Source organism: Ceratotherium simum, chromosome Y, assembly GCF_057802395.1.
Source record: "Ceratotherium simum simum isolate JZ-2026a chromosome Y, ASM5780239v1, whole genome shotgun sequence".
Taxonomy (NCBI): domain Eukaryota; kingdom Metazoa; phylum Chordata; class Mammalia; order Perissodactyla; family Rhinocerotidae; genus Ceratotherium; species Ceratotherium simum.
The window spans coordinates 12,974,291-12,992,587 of NC_141941.1; the positions used below are offsets into that span (position 1 = coordinate 12,974,291).

Sequence of the window (18,297 nt, forward strand, 5' to 3'; positions counted from 1 at the left end):
CTAACATGTGGTGCATTATATTGCTTGATTTTTGTATTTGAACCATCCTGCGTTCCTGGGACAGTTTTCACCTTTTCATGATGTATATAATCCTTTTACTAAGTGACTGGATTTGGTTTGCTAGTATTTTGCTGAAGTATTTTGCATCTATATTTATAATGCATAATGGTTTGTAGTTTTCTTGTGATATCTTTTTCTGGCTTGGGTATCAGGATAATGGTGACGTTGTGAAATAAACTAAGTAAAGGAGTAATAGGGGAACTGGGAAGAAAAAAGATGTGATGTAAGAAAAAAATACAGAATAGCAGAATTAAGTTAAAGCTTCAATTCTTTTGTAGTTTTTAGAAAATTTGAGACAGATTCAGTATAATTCTTGTATAAATGTTTGGTAGAAGTCACCAGTGAAACCATCTAATTCTGAGCATTTCTTTATTCAGAGGTTTAGATTACTGATTGAATCTCTTTACTCGTAATGAATCTTGAGATTATTTATTTCTTGGGTCATTTTTGGGAGGTTGTATATTTCTAGTAATTTGTCCATTTTATCTAGATTATAGATTTTTTCGTGTTCAGTTTTTATAGTTTTCTCTCATATAGTATTCTGTGAGGTCCAGAATGTACCCATTTTCAGTTTTTATTTTAGTCAGTCAACCTTTTCTTTTTCTCTTAGGCTAGTTCTTCTTTGACCCACAGTTTGTAAGGGTGTGTAGTTAATTTTAACATATTTGTAAATTTTCTGTTTTGGTTTTGTCATTGATATCTACTTTGATTTCATTGTGGTGGGAGATTTTATGATGTGAAATTTTGTACAATTTATTTAGACTTGTTTTATGACCTAACATATTTAATCCTGGGGAATGTTCTTTTTGTGCTTGTGAAGAATATGAATTCTCCTATTACTGAATGGAATAGTCTGTTTCCACCTGGTCTCGTTTGTTTATAGTATTCAAGTTCTGTATTTTCTTACTGATCTCTGCTCTGGTTGTTCTGTCTGTTGTAGATATTAATACTGTCAGTCTCCAATTATTATTACAGAACTGTCTGTTTCTCCCTTAAATTCTATCAGTTTTTGCTTCATTCATCTTGGGGCTAGTTTTTAGGTGTGTATGTAATTGTTTTATCTTCTTGATGGATTTACCATTTTTGTCAGTGTATAATGTAATCTTTGTCTTAAATAATTCTTTGTCTTTTCTGATATTGATATAATCCATCTCCTTTGGTTACTGTTTACATGAAATCCTTTTTTCACTTCTTTCCCATTTAACTTGGTTGTCTCTTTGGTATTAAAGTGTGTTGTGAAGAGTGGTTCATCTCTTTTTCTGTTTTCTGTCTATCTCTCTCTTTTAATTAGAGAGTTTAATCTATTTATGTTTAAGATATTTGCTGATAATGAAGAACTTAAATCTGCTATTTTATTTTTTATTCTTACATCAATTTTCTTCCTACTTCCCCCATTAATCCTTTGTTTTGTATTTAATTGACTCTTTTTTTCAGTATATTATTTCCTTTTTGTTTTTTTTTTAAGTTATTTTCTTAATAGTTACTTTGGGGATTACAACTAATATATTACACTAGGTTGAATTAATACCAGCTGTTCAATAATATACAAAAACTTTGTTCCTATGTAGGATCTTCTCGATCCTTTTGTTGTTATTGTGGCAAATTACATTTTTTAAATTGTGTGCCAATTAATATAGATTTATAATTATTTTCTACATTTATGTTTTATATCACAAGGGAAAAAAGAGTTCTAAATCAAAAATATAATAATAGTGGCTTTTACATTTACATATGTACTTATCTCTACCATATTCTTCATATAGCATTCAGTTACTGTCTAGGGATTTGTTAATTTCTGCCTAGATAACTCTCTTAACTATTTCTTGTAGTGTGGATCCACTAGTGACAAACACCCTCGGTTTTTGTCAGGAAATGGCACTTTGTCTTTTATTTTTGAAGGGTAGTTTTATCAATTATAGAATTCTTGATTTATCTTTTTTTTTCTGTTACGGCTTTCAATATATCATTTTGCTGGCTTGTGGTCTCTGTAGTTTCTGATGAGAAATACACTGTTAATCATATTGAGGATACCTTGTAGGAGAGATGTCACTTTTCTCTTGCTCCTTGTAAGATTCTGTGGCTTCCAGCAGTTTGGTTATGATATGTCTCAGTGTGGATCTCTTTATCATTTTTTGGAGCGCATTGGGCTTGTTTGATGTGTAGCTTGATGTCTTTTGTCTGATTTGGGAAGTTTTCAGCCATCATTTTTTTAAATGTTCTTTCTGCTCCTTTCTGTTCTCTCCTTAATAGGACTCCCATTATGTGTATTTGGTTTGCATAATTGTATCCCGTAGCTGTCTTTGGTTCTTTTTTCTTTTTCTTTCTCACTGTGAATAATCTCAGTTGACCTTCCTTCAAGTTTGCTCATATTTAGTTCTGCCTTTTCAAACCTGTTGAACCCCCATAGTGAATTTTTTGCTTCAGTTACGGCACTTTTCAGCTCCGGAATTTCTGTGTGACCTTTTTATACTTTCTTTCTCTTTATTTACACTCTTCTCCTGGTTTCCTGTAGTTTTTTGTCCATGGTTTCCTTTAGCTTTTTGAGCATATTTAAAATAATTAAAATCTTTTTCTAGAAAGTTCAGTGTCTCTCTGCTCTTTCAGTGAGTTTCTCTTTCTCTCTCTCTTTTTTTTAATTGAATGGACCATATTTTCTGGTTTCTTTGCATGCCTCATAATTTTTTGTTGATAACTGGACATTTTGAATATTTTAGTATAGTAACTCTGTAAATCACATTCTCCTCCCTTCGGGGTTTATTGTTGCTGCTTCTTGGGCTTATCTTTGTTTTAAGTGACTTTTCTAAACTATTTTTGAAAGGACTGTATTTTTTATCACTTGGTCTTTGAATACTCTTCCATTCTTTGCAGATTGAGTCTGTGAATGACCTTTCAATACTTAGGTAGGCTATTTATAACTCTTTCTACAATTCTTCACTTCCTACTTGCACAGAGTTGAAGGTCAGCGGGAGGTGAAACTCTAGGGACTCTTTTTCTCAGCTTGTTCCCTCATCTGGGTACCTCTGCCCTTCTATATTCCTTGGAATATATGGAAGCTTTTCAAAACCCTTAATATCCAAAGCATCTCAGTCCCAGCTTTTCCTCCCACGTTTTCTATCATCTCTATTGTTTGGCCCAATTGCTAGTCTTTCCTCTAGGAAGGATTAGTTGGTTCATTTGCCTTTCAGTATTTTTGAGAAATGTCCTTCATAGCTGCTTGCTAACTCAGAGATAGTTCTGAGGTAGGCTAAATAAAAATAAGTCTTTTTTAGTGTGTTCTGAGACAGGTCAAAACACACACTGTTCTTTCAGAGCAAAGTCTCTTTTGTTTCTCTTGGAACCAGGAACCCACATGAACAGTGCAGGCTGCTGTCTTCAGTTTTACCACTGAGATAATGGGGTAGGAGTAGCCCATAGGTGGGCAAGGGTAAGTTAAAATATCATGAAGCTTTTCTACTGTTAGTTGTTTTTTCGTGATTGACTTGTCTTTTGATTGTAGTAAACCTTTTAGTATTATCCAGAGTTCTGAGTTGAGTCTGATAATTTTTGCCAGTTTTTTTGGTGTTTCTATGGAGAGATGGGCTGTTAGAGGTTCCTATTGAGATTTCACTGATGTCCTCCTCTAGTCAACAACATTATTATTTTTTTTTGGCAAGTAAGATTGGCACTGAGCTAATATCTCTGCCGGTCTTTTTCTATTTTGTATATGGGATGCCACCATAGTGTTGCTAGATGAGAGGTCTGTAAGTCTGCACCTGGGATCTGAACCTGCAAAGCCCGGGCAGCTGAAGCGGAGCGTCTAGAGCCAACCACTGTGCCACTGGGTCAGCCCCTGACCAACTATTTTTTGATACTCACAAAAACTGCAGTAATAACTTATTAAAATTAAAAATGCAACAATGAAAAAAAATGAATGAGGGCTGGCCTGGTGGCACAGCGGTTTGGTGTGCACGCTGCGCTGTGGCGGTCTGGGGTTCGCAGGTTCAGATCCTGGGTCCGCGCCAACGCACTGCTTGTTGGGCCCTGCTGTGGCAGCATCCCATATAGGGTGGAAGAAGATGGGCACGGGTGTTAGCCCAGGGCTAATCTTCCTCAGCAAAAAGAGGCAGATTGGCATTGGATGTTAGCTCAGGGCTGGTCTTCCTCACAAAAAAAAAAAAAGATGATGAATGAGATGGTATAAATAGTATAATTAATAATTCAGTAGTTTGGGATTAAGGGAAAACCTGAAATAGTCTATGGAAAATAGTACAATAGTAAGATTTGGGCAAAATTTAGAGCATAACATATTGTTTTGTTTTGTTTGGATCAGAAATACAGAAGCATATAAAAGAAAAATACGATTATGATATTTAGATGATATAAGTTACTTGAGAAATAATATTATGTTGTCTATAAATTTTAATTAAATGCCTAGCAGAATGTCTGGAGCGTAGTAGGTAGCTAATAAATGGGATAAAGTGACTTTAAAAAACATTTACAAAGAATGCTTGTTAGTTTTAGGGGCAGATGAATCTTAATCTGGACTATATATAATTAATATTTTGAGTTACAGTGTTCTCTCTTAACCTAGGAAAAAGGTGTACATTCAGAAATCACACAGGGACCTCCTGAGAGACCATGAATACTAGGTCTTCATTCCCAAAGTAGAGCAAGCAACATGCCCTGAGGACACAGTTGTCTTCTTAGGTGATCCTGGTTCAGTTTGCCTTTCTTCACCCAAGCCTCCTTCATACCCACTGTGGCAAATCTCTGACCTGACAGGAGTATGCAACCAGTGGTTGGAACTTGAACGTGATGCCGGTGCTGGATCAGTCTGTTCTCTGCCACATCAATGCAGACATCTCAGGCATGAAGGTTCCCTGGCTCTATGTGGGCATGGTATTCTCAGCATTTTGTTGGCATATTGAGGATCACTGGAGTTATTCCATTAACTACCTGCACTGGTGAGCAGGGCCGAAATGGCTGGGATGGATATCAAGACTCCCTACGTATGCATGAGTATGTCCAGACTTTACATGTTTCCTCTTTAACTTGAGCAGGGGTGAGCCGAAGACCTGGTATGGGGTACCCTCACTGGCAGCAGAGCATTTGGAGGAGGTGATGAAGAGGCTGACACCCGAGTTGTTTGATAGCCAGCCTGACCTCTTACACCAACTTGTCACCCTCATGAATCCCAACACCCTGATGTCCCATGGTGTCCCAGTGAGTACCTGGAAATAAGATTTAATGCCTACACTAGGGTGGGGAGGGGATGAGGGAGGACTTAATTTTGGAGGAAATAAAGTTATATGCATTTTAATGTGGAAACTAGGTTTAGCATCACATCTCTCTTTCTCTTTCTGTGTTTCTATCAAGCTGTGAACCTATACAGACCACTAGGATATCCTTAAGAGCAAGAAAAAGGAGAGAGCAGATAATTACTTAACAACATAGAAGTAAAAACCAGGATTCTGGCCTTTTACTCTGCCTTCTGGTCTGGGATTGGTTTTTTGTTAACATTACTAAGAATAAATTCTAATTTTATAAATCCTAAATGGGGGAGTGGTTTCGTATTTGGGTATTTCCAGAATTGATTTATATCAGCCAGTTTTGCAGAAGAGAGTAAGCCAGTAATTTGTAGGAGATAAAGTAGTGCACTGTCTTTTGCAGCGCAGTACACCTTTTCTCATATGATTTTCTATAATATCTGGGTTAACCTCTACACAACTTTTTCATAACGTTTATGTCGATCTCCCTCAGTTTTTCCATCTGCAAAAGTGAACTTGGCATCCTCAAGGCTCCTTTCCAGTTCTGATATTTTATAAGTTGTTACTTGCACTTTTTTCTGTGTTTTCCTAATATCACTGTTGTTTCATAGGAAAAGATAAGCCTCAATATTGATGATAATGAAATCATACAGCTATGTAGTTATACCATTTGTCTTGACTCATGAGTCTTCTTACTGTTGTTTTTTTGCTGCCACATGTACTCAGCACGCACTCCCACCCATATTCAGGACTGCGCATTTCCTCTAGATTATCTAATTTTCTGTTTACAGTTATTGCTAGTATTCTCTTATCCTCCTTTTTATTTCTGTAAGATGAGTAATTGTCCTACTTTCATTCCTAATTTTAATAATTTGATTCTTCTCCCTTTTTGTCATAGTTCAGCTACAGATTTGTCAATTTTGTTATTCATTTCAAGGAACTAGCTTTTAGTTTTGTTGATGCTCTATTGTTTTTCTCTTCTCTATTTCATAAATCTTCTTGGTAAATCAACCCTTTCCTCAGTGTGTAATGTCCTTTATCTCATAATAATTTTTTACTTAAAGTCTATATTGTCTGATAGTATAGCCACTCCAGCTCTCTTTTGATCATTGTTTGCATGGAATATATTTTGCCATTCTTTTACTTTCAGACTATTTGTGTCTTTATAGCTAAATTAATTTTTTATAGACAAGATACAGTTGAATTAAATTATTTATTTGTTCTGCCAATCTTTGCTTTTTTGAGAGTTTAATTTTAAAGTTAATATAGTTACCAATAAGGAAAGATTCCTTCTGCCATTTTATTTGTTTTCTGCGTGTCATATCTTTTTTGTCCCTTAGTTCTTCTATTACTTTCTTTTTGTGATCAGTTGGTTTATTGTAGGGTATGGTTTAATGCCCTTTCCTTCTTTATTGTTTATTTTTAGTTATTTTCTTAATAGTTACTTTGGTGATTACAATTACTATTTTAATTTATAACAGTTTGTTTGGATTAATACCAACTTAGCTTCAATAGTAAGGTTCAAAAAACTTTCTTCCTGGGCCGGCCGTGTGGCGTACTGGTTAAGTGCACGCGCTCTGCTGCTGGCAGCCTGGGTTCGGATCTCAGGCGTGCATCGACGCACCGCTTGTCAGGCTGTGCTGTGGCGGCGTCCCATATAAAGTAGAGGAAGATGGGCATGGATGTTAGCCCAGGGCCAGTCTTCCTCAGCAAAAAGAGAGGAGGATAGGCATGGATGTTAGCTCAGGGCTGATCTTCCTCACAAAAAAAACAAAAAACTTTGTTCCTGTGTAGCTCTCTCTCTCTTTTCCTTTATATTATTATTATCGCAGATTATCTTTATGCATTGTTTGCTGATTAACATACTTTTATAATTGTTGTTTCATGCACTTTTCAGTTATAAAGAACAGAAGAGGCATAAGCAAAAAATACAATACTGATTCTTATATTTGCCTATACGGGTACCTTTACCAGTGTTCTTACTTTCTTTGTATAGTTGCTAGTTATACTCTAGTGTCCTTTCATTTGAGTCTGAAGGATCCCTATAGCATTTCTTACAGTGCATATCTGCTACAAACTCCCTCAGTTTTTGATTCTCTAGAAATGTCTTAATTTCTCCATTTTTTTTCTTTCATCACTTAAAATATGTTATCGCATGCCTTCTGACCTTCCTGATTTCTGATGAGAAGGCTGCTGATAATCTTATTGAAATCTATCATATGATGAATTGCTTCTTTCCTGCTACTCTCAAGATTCTCTGTCTTTAGCTTTTGACAGTTTGATTATATGTGTCTTTTGAGTGTATCCTACTTGGATTGCATTGAGCTTCTTGGATTCATTCTTTCCTAAAATTTGGGAATTATTCAGCTCTTATTTCTTCAAATATGCTTTCTGTCTCTTTGTCTTTCTCCTCGTCTTTTGGGACTCCCATTATACATATATTGGTGCTACTTGATGATGTTCTACAGGTTTTTTAGGCTCTTTTCATTTTTATTCATTTTTTTCCCTCTGCTTCTCAGACTGGATAAACTCAATCAACCTGTTTTACTTTCAGTCTTCTGTTGAAACCATCCACTGAATTTTTTACTTCACTCATACTTTTCAGCTTCACAGTTTCTTTGTGTTTCGTTTTTATAATTTTTATCTTTTCATTGAGATTCTCTATTTGAGGGGGCATCATTCTCTTGTTTTTTTCAGTTCTTTGAACATTATTTCTTTCAGCCCATTTAAGAGAGCTGAATTTCAGTTGTTGTCTATTAAGTACAGCGCCTCAGCTGTCTCAGGGATATTTTCATTTATTAGGTCATACTTTGTTATTTCTTCATGTGCCTCCTAATTTTTTCTTAAAAACTGGACATTTTGAATAATATATTGTGGCAGCTCTAGAAATCAGACTGTATCCCCATGATGCCCTTCCCGTATTTGTTGTTGCTGTTTTTTGTCTTAATAGTTGTTTGTTTAGTGACTTTTCTGAACTAATTCTTTTTGAGGTTAAATTCACATAACACGTAACCGTTTTCCAGTGAACAGTTCAGTGTTTTAGTACATTTACAGTGTTACATTTAGTATCATTTTAGTACATTTACAGTGTTGTGTCAACACCACCTTTATTTAGATCTAAAACATTTTCATCACCCCGAAAAGAAATCATGGACCCATCGAGGCAGTCCCCGTTTACCTCCTCAGCCTTGTCACTTAACTATAGATTTACTTTCTGTTTCTATGGATTTGCCTATTCTGGATATTTCCTATGAATAGGATCTTACAATATGTGGCCTTTTGTGTCTGGCTTCTTTCACTTGGTATAATTTCATCATGGTTCATCACGTTGTAGCATGTGTTTGTGCTTCATTGCTTTTTACGGCTGAATAATGTTTAATTGTTTTTTTATACTGCATTTTGTTTATTCATCTCTTCATGGACATTTAGGTTGTTTCCACCTTTTGGCTATCTTGAATAATGCTGCTATGAATATTTGTGTACAAATAGCTGTTTGAGTCCTTGCTTTCGATTCTCCAGGCTGTATAACCAGAAGTGGAAATGCTGGATCGTATGGTTTTATGTGTAACTTTTTGAGAAACCTCCACACTGTTTTTTATAGTGGTTGTACCAAATTACATTGGCATCAACAGTTACGAAGCTTCCAATTTCCAATTTTTCCACATCCTTGCCGACCTTATTTTTCTTTTTTTAAAATAAATTTTATTATAGCCATTATAGTGGTGAGAAGTAGTATCTCATGTGGTTTTAATGTGCATTTCCCTAGTGACTGATGATGTTGAGCATCTTTTTATGGGCTGAATCTTGTAAACTCTGAATTTTTTTTTCTCTGTTCTGTTAGCATGGTGATCATTTAATGTTAGGAAAGTTTTCCTTAAACCAAAAAGAAAGAGAAAAAAAATACTCTCCCAGTCTTTACAGATTGGCTCTGTTTTGGGACCCTTTTTCAGTGCTTGGTGAAGCTGTTGAAAATTCTCCTTTAGCCCTTACCTCCTGCTTGGGGGGTGGAGCCTGAAAGTCAGCCAAGGTGGGAGCTTAGTGTTTTCTCAGGTCTTTTTGTAGGATGCACATAGCCTTATCAATTCCTGGGAATAAATGGGAGCTTTTCAGGGCTCTTATTCCGCTACATATCTCTTTCTCTCTTTGTCCTGCCTTTTCCTTCCCAGGCATTTTAGAATTTCTGTTGTTTGTCTGGTCTCTTTTCTCTTACCACAAGTGGCTGTTGCTGATACATTTGCGTTTATGTACTTTGAACAAACAGAGCCTGGGAAGCCACTTCTGTTTTGGGGAAAACTCTCAGGCAGGTGAAATAAAAGCAGGTTCTTGAGCCAATCTTTTTTGGAGCCATCAGACAGGTCAAAACACACTACCTCAGTCCTTTGAAAACAGGATTCACGTTATGCTTCCTGGTACCGGTAAGCTGCACCAGGATCTTGGACTAGTGTGTCCAAGGTAGCTGCTGAGATTTGGTGGTGGAGTTGTAGGCAGGGAAGTTATGACACTACAGTGTGCTTTTACCAAAGTGTAGGGAAAAAAAATTTTTTAATGTCCTCCTTATATTTGTAGTTTGTGATTTTATTTTCCCAGCTTAATCATTGTATTAATAGAGGGATAAAATTTTGGAGTTTCTCCATCATCATTTGTGAAGACATCCATTTTCTGACTTTTTAAATTTACATTATTTATTGAAGAAGTTAAAAATCTTCTTCACAAGTTAATGGATCATCCATATTTCTTTCTTGAACTGCACATTGTTTATTTTTTTACTTTTCTCTGAATATCACTTTTAACCTTTACATTCTCGTTTTCTCTTTTAAGGGACATACATGAAGATAGAGCCTATGTCTCTTTCTACTCTTTCCCCACATTTATAACAAGATTGAAAGGCATTCTTATTCTAAAGTTCACATCCCATCGTTAGTCCTGAGCCACACCCCTTTCTCTGTTTTTTTTCAGGTTGTCCGCACAAACCAGTGTGCAGGAGAATTTGTCATCACTTTTCCTCGTGCTTACCACAGTGGCTTTAACCAAGGCTACAATTTTGCTGAGGCTGTCAACTTTTGCACTGCTGACTGGGTAGGTCTGGGATGTGGTGGCCTTGCAGATAGAAAAGCATAAAGAACATGGGTAGGGTCACTGTGGAGAAGCTAAGCACTTTGATCTCCAGATGACCACACAGTCTTGAACTACTTGCAGCTACCTGCTGGACGCCAGTGCATCGAGCACTACCGCCGCCTCCGGCGCTACTGTGTCTTCTCTCATGAGGAGCTCATCTGCAAGATGGCTGCCTTCCCAGAGAAGTTGGACCTGAAGCTGGCTGTGGCTGTGCACAAGGAGATGTTCATTATGGTGCAGGAGGAGCGACGTTTACGAAAGGCCCTGTTGGAGAAGGTGGGTGGTAAGGAGCAGGGCTTAGGGATTCAGTGAAGTAGTCTATGGAAGGGAGACAAAAACAGAAATAGAGTAAGTGCTCCGTGCCTCATCTCGAGGTCATACATTTTGAAGTGGAAAGATAGAGACTGTATGTGTTTATATTTTTTTCTTCCGATTTCTCTACAGCTGTCCTTACAAGGTTGAGCCCACAGCAGGGTTCAGTGTTGGCTGAGGTGGGGTGTTCACAACCCTGCTCCTAGTCTTTACAGTATATGTGGGTTGAACACCCCCAGGGCATCACGGAGGCTGAACGAGAGGCTTTCGAGCTGCTCCCAGATGATGAGCGCCAGTGCATCAAGTGCAAGACCACATGCTTCCTATCTGCCCTGGCCTGCTATGACTGCCCAGATGGCCTTGTCTGCCTTTCCCACATCAATGACCTCTGCAAGTGCTCAAGTAGCCGGCAGTACCTGCGGTGAGCTTGGGGCCTACTTGGAAGACACAGAAAAGGTTCTGGAGCTGGGCTAGATGTGGTTTTCCTTGCACCCTTCTTCCAGGTATCGGTACACCTTGGATGAGCTCCCCGCCATGCTGCATAAGCTGAAGGTTCGGGCCGAGTCCTTTGACACCTGGGCCAACAAAGTGCGAGTGGCTCTGGAGGTGGAGGACGGTCGGAAGCGCAGTAAGTGATGAGAAATGGAAGGACCCGTGGGCAAGCTCTATTTCTTTTTCTTCAGCACTCCCAGCCTTTCTCCTCCAGCTTTTTATAATGCTGCCTACGTCCTGCATCTTTTACTCTCTGTCCAGGCTTTGAAGAGCTAAGGGCCCTGGAGTCTGAGGCCCGTGAGAGGAGGTTTCCTAACAGTGAGCTGCTTCAGCGATTGAAGAACTGCTTGAATGAAGCAGAGGCTTGTGTCTCCCAAGTCCTAGGGCTAGTCCGTGGCCAAGAGGCCAGGTATGTTAGAGAAGAAGGCAAAAAAGGATGGCAATATGTGAAAATGGATAACAAAAATGATAGACCATAAACAAAGAATCCACATAGCAGAAATTAACGTTACCTATGGCCATATTGGTGACCATGTCTTACGTAGATAATCTGTTGTTGAAGAAGCATGGATCCAGCACTGGTTAAGTTATAGTGAGAATGGAGATATAAGACACGAAAACAATGTAATATGAACTATAAATCATTGAAAATAGACAATTTCAAATATGAGGTATTCCGTACTTTCACCATGAATGACAATGGTTATGAGATGCAATAGAAAAATTGCAGTACTGTCCTACTTTTAGCAAATTTCATAAACGTGTTAAGACATCAGAATTTCCACAAAATTTATTCTTGGCTGTGTAGGTAGATAAAATTTTAGACATTGGAAAAAACCCTCAAATTGAATTTATCCATTGTTTTCCAAATGTACATATTATATAAGTCTACATTTCTGATTGAAAAATCAAGTGAATTATTATTTATATACATATGATTTGTAAATTTCAGATAAAAGAAATACAAAAGCTGTTAATCACGTCAGTCATATTTTTTTAAATTTAGAGAATTTTTAAGAAATTTAGTAGTAGTAATGAATTCTATTTTCATAGACAGACTCTTTCCCTTTTCTACTTCAAAAGAAATAAACAGTTTCCCACCTTGACCTGGTGATACTCCTATCAGGTGGCGTGGGTTTTAATACTTATGATCTTAATCTATCTAAAGTTCTCATCTCTTAAACTTTCTGGCCTCTTCAGTTCTTCTTGTAGACTGATGTACCCTAAGAGTACATCCTAGTCCTTGTTACTTGGAACTGTTCTGCTTCTCACATGACGAATGCTCATTTCTTAATCTTATTCTATAGAGTATCCGTTATTATTTTGACCCTTGTATATCATCGCAAAACACTCCTTGCTTCTGAATCATTCCATTCTGTTTTGCTTAAAAATTCTGGTACTTATTTGAATTATAATTAATAGCTTTATTATCTTTAGCCTCACTGTGAAAGTTGCTATTCTTATATCCTGTTGGCTGATTACTTTTATGTGTCCATCGCATTCTTCATTTTGAGCACTGTATATCTAAGTGAATTACTGTAGAAAATAAAAGTTATCTAGGGACCACCTCACATTTTTGTTCTCTCGAAAAGAAATGTTTGTATTTATTTTCGTTCTTCTAACTACTGATACCCACCACAGACGTCATACTATTACATTTCTTCAGAAACTTGGATTCTCTCACTTTGTTATCTTCAGTGTCTTCTTTTGTACAAACAGTTTGTATCAACTGTAAAATGTCCCTAAATCTTATTTTATCTTAACTTATTGATTCAGAGTCCCTGAAGTTAGAAGACAACTTTGGAAGTATTACTGTAACATGGGGGAGAAATAAGAGTGTTGGATTTCTGAGAATGCATTAAGTATGCCTTACCAGGTTCACTGAGTGAGCCCTTTCTGTGTGACTTCTGTAGGATTGAAACCCCACAGCTGACCCTGACTGAGCTTCGGGTCCTTCTTGAGCAGATGGGCAGCCTGCCCTGTGCCATGCATCAGATTGAGGCTGTCAAGGTGAGGAGGGGCCTGGCAAGATTCAGTCCTTTTTAGGAACAGATATAAGGAAGGTCAGATACCACAGAAGGTTGAGAACCTGATTTTTCTAAGTAGCTCCTTATAATATATCTTTCTTGGAAGTTATCGAGATGGGTGGTCCAATACTGTCTGTACTCTAATAGCTTATAGTACAAGCAGATAATCCTGCCAAACAAAAGCAATTAAAGATACTAAACAGAGGGCTACATAAAAGTATAACTCTTGGGATCAGAGGATATGAAGGAGGTGGAGAGATTTTTTTCAAATTTTAGAGTCTCAGGAAGTTTTCTAGAAGGATAAGATGGTATTAAAGTGGGCCTGGAGAAGTAAATTTCAAATAATTAAAGGAGGATCTGTAGTAAATGAAAGACTTTTATTGATCTCAGGCAGATCACGTCTTAGGACGTGGTTGAAGATAAGTATACATAAACATGCCTGTGAGAAAAGATGGAGAACAGGTCAAGGCTAGGTGGTTCAGTATCTAGATGGCTAAGGAATCTATTCTTTATGCTGTATCTCCGCAGGATGTCCTGGAACAGGTGGAGGCCTACCAAGCTGAGGCCCGGGAGGCCTTGGCCTCATTGCCCCCAAGTCTAGGGCTACTGCGGTCCCTGTTGGAGAGGGGGCAGCAGCTGGGTGTGGAGGTGCCTGAAGCCCATCAGCTCCAGCAGCAAGTGGAGCAGGCACGATGGCTAGATGAGGTGAAGCGAGCACTGGCCCCTTCAGCACAAAGAGGCTCCCTAGTCATCATGCAAGGGCTGTTGGTTACAGGCGCCAAGGTAGCTTCCAGTCCTTCTGTGGACAAGGCCCGGGCTGAGCTTCAGGAGCTGCTGACCATTGCAGAACGCTGGGAAGAAAAAGCTCTTTTCTGCCTGGAGGCCAGGTGGGACCCAGCCCTTCCCCATATGTATCCTGAGTCTAGTCCTCAGAATTTGAGGATGATTCTAAGTATCGTTTCAGTGGATGGCCTTGGCACCACACTCCCAGTTTAGGCATGTGGTAAAACCATGAAAGATTGGTTTGATGTTTTATCCAGTCCCATATATGCCCTTTCTGTTTGAAGGCAATAATTGAGGAAATGTTCTTGGGTTGAGTTAGTTCTCAGATTATAGATACCAAACCTGACTTAAAAGAGAGTCACATGTCTGCTTCAGTGTTCAGACAGTTCTTCAGACTTAGGGGATTGTTGCTCACTTATTCTGTTGAACTTTTTGTTGCTTATGCTTTTGGCAAGGAAACCTAGGACAAAAAAAATGTATATATACTTGTAACATTTAAGGATGGATTCCTCTTTTCCCAAACATTTTTAGGCAGAAGCATCCACCAGCTACATTGGAAGCCATAATTCGTGAGGCAGAACACATCCCTGTTCACCTGCCTAAAATCCAGGCACTCAAAGAGGCTCTGACTAAGGCACAGGCTTGGATTGCTGATGTGAATGAGATCCAAGTGAGGACCTTGTTTTCTGCTTTCCTACTGCAGGCTGGAAGAAAGGCAGTTCTACTTTAGACTTTTAAACTCAGTTGGCATGTGCTTGAAAGTGAAGGTGGCAGGTTGGAGAGAGGCCTGAAGGAGCTGAGGATATCAGGATAAGAACAACGAAAGGGAAAGCATTATGTATGGGCCTAGAACTGAGCAGAAATTATCAACATGGAGGGGGTGAGACAAAGCAAACCAGAACAGAATAACTGGCCTTTTAGTGGGTGTTTTTTCCTGAGCTGGTAAATGTAGGAGTTCTGGGAGAAGAGTAGTTGCTGTCCCATTTTTTCCTTCAGAATAGTTTATAGATTTTACTTATGACTATGCATCATGATACTTTGCATTGCTCAGCACAATTGTAGAGTTAATCGTTGTTGACATAATTTAACTGAGGTTTCTCTTGCCCCTGTTTCAGAATGGTGACCACTACCCCTGCTTGGATGACTTGGAGGGCCTGGTAGCTGTGGGTCGAGATCTACCTGTGGGGCTGGAGGAGCTGAGACAGCTAGAGCTGCAGGTACTGACAGCACACTCCTGGAGGGAGAAGGCTTCCAAGACTTTCCTGAAGAAGAATTCATGCTACACACTATTGGAGGTGAGACCTGGGACCCTGACCCACACCCTCTCCTGTCCCTGGCTTGGCTGTTGTGAGATAACGCATAGGGATATGGGTGCTCTGGAGGGGAGGAGAGCAGTTAGGAGGTAGGGGAATCCTGGCCATTCCTTCTCTGTCTGCCTGTCTCAGGTGCTCTGCCCATGTGCAGACGCTGGCTCAAACAGCACCAAGCGCAGCCGGTGGAGGGAGAAGGAGCTGGGATTATACAAATCTGACACAGAGCTGCTGGGACTATCTGCACAAGACCTCAGGGACCCAGGCTCTGTGGTAAGGGGCTTGGGCACGGATGGAAGAACCTGGAGATAATAGTGTCTGAGCTGGGAGACCATGGGGAGACCACTTTCTCCCTGAGCCTCAGTTCTCCTGGTTTGGCAGTGGGATGTTAATGGCACCAGAGAAAGAGAGGGGATAGCCTGGTGACGTACTCTCCCCCTGTCCTGGGCACGGCAGATCGTGGCCTTCAAGGAGGGGGAACAGAAGGAGAAAGAGGGTATCCAGCAGCTACGTCGCACCAACTCTGTCAAGCCCAGTCCACTGGCATCATCGACCCCAGTCTCCTCTGCAACTTCCATCTGTGTGTGTGGTCAGGTGCCGGCCGGGGTGGGAGCTCTGCGGTGTGACCTGTGTCAGGACTGGTTCCACGGGCGATGTGTGTCGGTACCCCGCCTCCTTAGCTCTCCAAGACCTAGTTCTGCCTCATCCCCACTGCTGGCCTGGTGGGAGTGGGACACCAAATTCTTGTGTCCACTGTGCATGCGCTCCCGGCGCCCACGCCTGGAGACCATCCTAGCACTGCTGGTTGCCCTACAGAGACTGCCTGTGCGGCTGCCTGAGGGTGAGGCCCTACAGTGCCTCACCGAGAGGGCCATTGGCTGGCAAGGCCGTGCCAGACAGGCTCTGGCCTCTGAGGATGTGACTGCTCTGTTGGGACAGCTGGCCGAGCTTCGCCAGCGGCTGCAGGCTGAACCCAGGCCCCAGGATCCCCCTACCTACCCTTCAGCTCCTGTCTCTGACCCTCTCAGAGAATGCAGTGGCAAGGATATGCATCAGGTTAGCTGCCCAGCCCGGCTCTTGTCCTTAAATTTCTGTTTCCTAGCTCTAGCCCTATTTAGGCTCCAGCCCTATCCCTGTTCTGTAATAATTAGATTCCTTTGGTCCAGCCTGCCTTTCCTGTTCTGCATCCTCCCCAGATCCCTAGATTGTTCCCTGCTGTCAGCTTGTATCTGCCTTTCTCCTCCAGGAGTTGGAGGGTCCCAAGTTTGGAGCTGAGGGAGGAAGAGTAGGGGCTGGTTCTTCTGTATTCCTTCTTATTCTTAACTCTCCTTGGCAGGTTCAAGGGTTGCTGAAGAATGGAGACAATATGACCAGTCCTGAGAAGGTAGTTCTGGGGCAGGGCTCAGGTAAGAGAGGTAGGTCTAAGTGTGGGTAACCTGTTGATAACCACCAGAATGACCCATGTGGTCCTCAGGTCTGTTGAGGTATTGGGGATAAGACCAGGGACAGCCTGTAACTCTGCCTCCCCCCAACTCCCCAGACCAGGAGCTGCTGTCCTCGTTGTTACCACAGTTGACTGGTCCTGTGTTAGAGCTGCCTGAGGCAACCCGGGCCCCTCTGGAGGAGCTCATGTTGGAGGGAGACCTGCTTGAGGTGACTTTGGATGAGAACCATAGCATTTGGAAGCTGCTGCAGGCTGGGCAGCCTCCAGACCTGGAGCGGATCCGTACACTTCTGGAGGTGAGGAGAGGAGCTTGGGTGGGGCTAGGAAGGGCCAAGCAGGCAGGGAATCCAGGCCTGACCACTGCCCCACAACTCTTTTCTGCTTGTCTATGTGTAATTATAGCTGGAGAAGCCCGAGCATCAAAGAAGTCGGACAAGGGGCCGGGTACTGCAGAAGCGACAGCGGCAGCAGCGCAAAGTACATCAGGATGGAAAGAATGAGGATCTTGTTCAAGAAGAGGTGGAGTCAAAAAAGGCCCGGAGCTCAGGGATTAAGCCTGAGGAGGGCCAAGAAGATGAAGACTTTGAGGAGACAGATCGTGAAAATATATTCCTGATACCCCCTACAGACCATAGCCCCATCCTGAAAGGGAACCCAAACAGCTTACAACAGGATTCAGGTCCTACAACCTCTTTTCCTTCTTTAACCCCTTTGCTACACCTGTCCTATCCTCAGCAGCAAGAGTTGTGACAGCAGCTCAAAAGGTTTTTTTTAATCCCACTGACCTGGGTCCTGGTGGACCTTGTTTCCTGTCTAGTATTTGTCACTTCAGAGTTTTGATATCCTAACTCCTAAAGGAAATGTTTTAAGCTCGAGTCCTAAGGACAAGGACCTGTATGCCATTTCCCAGAAGTCTCTTGTCAGCAACATTACTGGCACTAGTATACAATGAAAGATTTCCTAAGCCAGTTTCATGCTAGACTGGGGCAAATAAAACTTGATAAAGGCAAATGAATGACTTCCTTTTTTTTTCCTCCCATTTGTTCTTCTATTGCATTTTCTTCTTTCCTTATATCTTTAAAGTATTTTGGTGCTTCACGGCTTCTTCCACCTTCATTCTGCCTCCTTTTCATTTCTCACTTTGCCTTACCTTTTAAGAAAAGACATTGTATGAGGTAATTACTTGTTAAGGCCACAAAGAATAGAGCAAAGCAAGAAGTTCTTGGTTCAAGCTGTCATCTATTTTTAATTTGATTCTTTTTGTTAAAAATAAAAGAATAATGGGTGTGTTTTAAAACTATAGATCTGATTTGCACTTCTTGGAATATAGAAGTCAAGGACTAAAGTTGGGAAAGTTAAAAACATAGTTTTAAAATCCATCCTTTTTTTGGTGGAGTTCAGCGAGTGTTCATTTTCATATGAGGTACCATACTTAGCTCAGGGTTCATTCTTTCCTGTATGGATTCCAGTTGTTCCAGCACCATTTACTGAAAAGTTAATTCTCTCTG

General features: G+C 40.4%; 1 protein-coding gene across 5 annotated transcripts in view; it reads left to right on the forward strand.

Annotated features, from left to right (window-relative positions):
* Window positions 1-17,539, forward strand: part of LOC147911671 (lysine-specific demethylase 5D) — a 38,506-nt gene extending 20,967 nt beyond the window's left edge. For 4 of the 5 annotated variants that reach the window (XM_087427844.1, XM_087427845.1, XM_087427847.1 and 1 more), the window contains 16 exons: window positions 4,822-5,003; window positions 5,100-5,262; window positions 10,263-10,382; window positions 10,503-10,697; window positions 10,973-11,154; window positions 11,237-11,361; window positions 11,487-11,634; window positions 13,139-13,235; window positions 13,781-14,139; window positions 14,567-14,705; window positions 15,151-15,330; window positions 15,481-15,618; window positions 15,802-16,401; window positions 16,682-16,751; window positions 16,886-17,085; window positions 17,192-17,539. In XM_087427844.1, coding sequence (XP_087283970.1) covers window positions 4,822-5,003; window positions 5,100-5,262; window positions 10,263-10,382; window positions 10,503-10,697; window positions 10,973-11,154; window positions 11,237-11,361; window positions 11,487-11,634; window positions 13,139-13,235; window positions 13,781-14,139; window positions 14,567-14,705; window positions 15,151-15,330; window positions 15,481-15,618; window positions 15,802-16,401; window positions 16,682-16,751; window positions 16,886-17,085; window positions 17,192-17,539 — 3,246 coding nt within the window. Of the gene's footprint in view, window positions 1-4,821; window positions 5,004-5,099; window positions 5,263-10,262; window positions 10,383-10,502; window positions 10,698-10,972; window positions 11,155-11,236; window positions 11,362-11,486; window positions 11,635-13,138; window positions 13,236-13,780; window positions 14,140-14,566; window positions 14,706-15,150; window positions 15,331-15,480; window positions 15,619-15,801; window positions 16,402-16,669; window positions 16,752-16,885; window positions 17,086-17,191 lie in introns of all 5 variants that reach the window. The other variant, XM_087427843.1, reaches the window with a different exon arrangement.
* The last annotated feature ends 758 nt before the right edge of the window (window positions 17,540-18,297 follow it).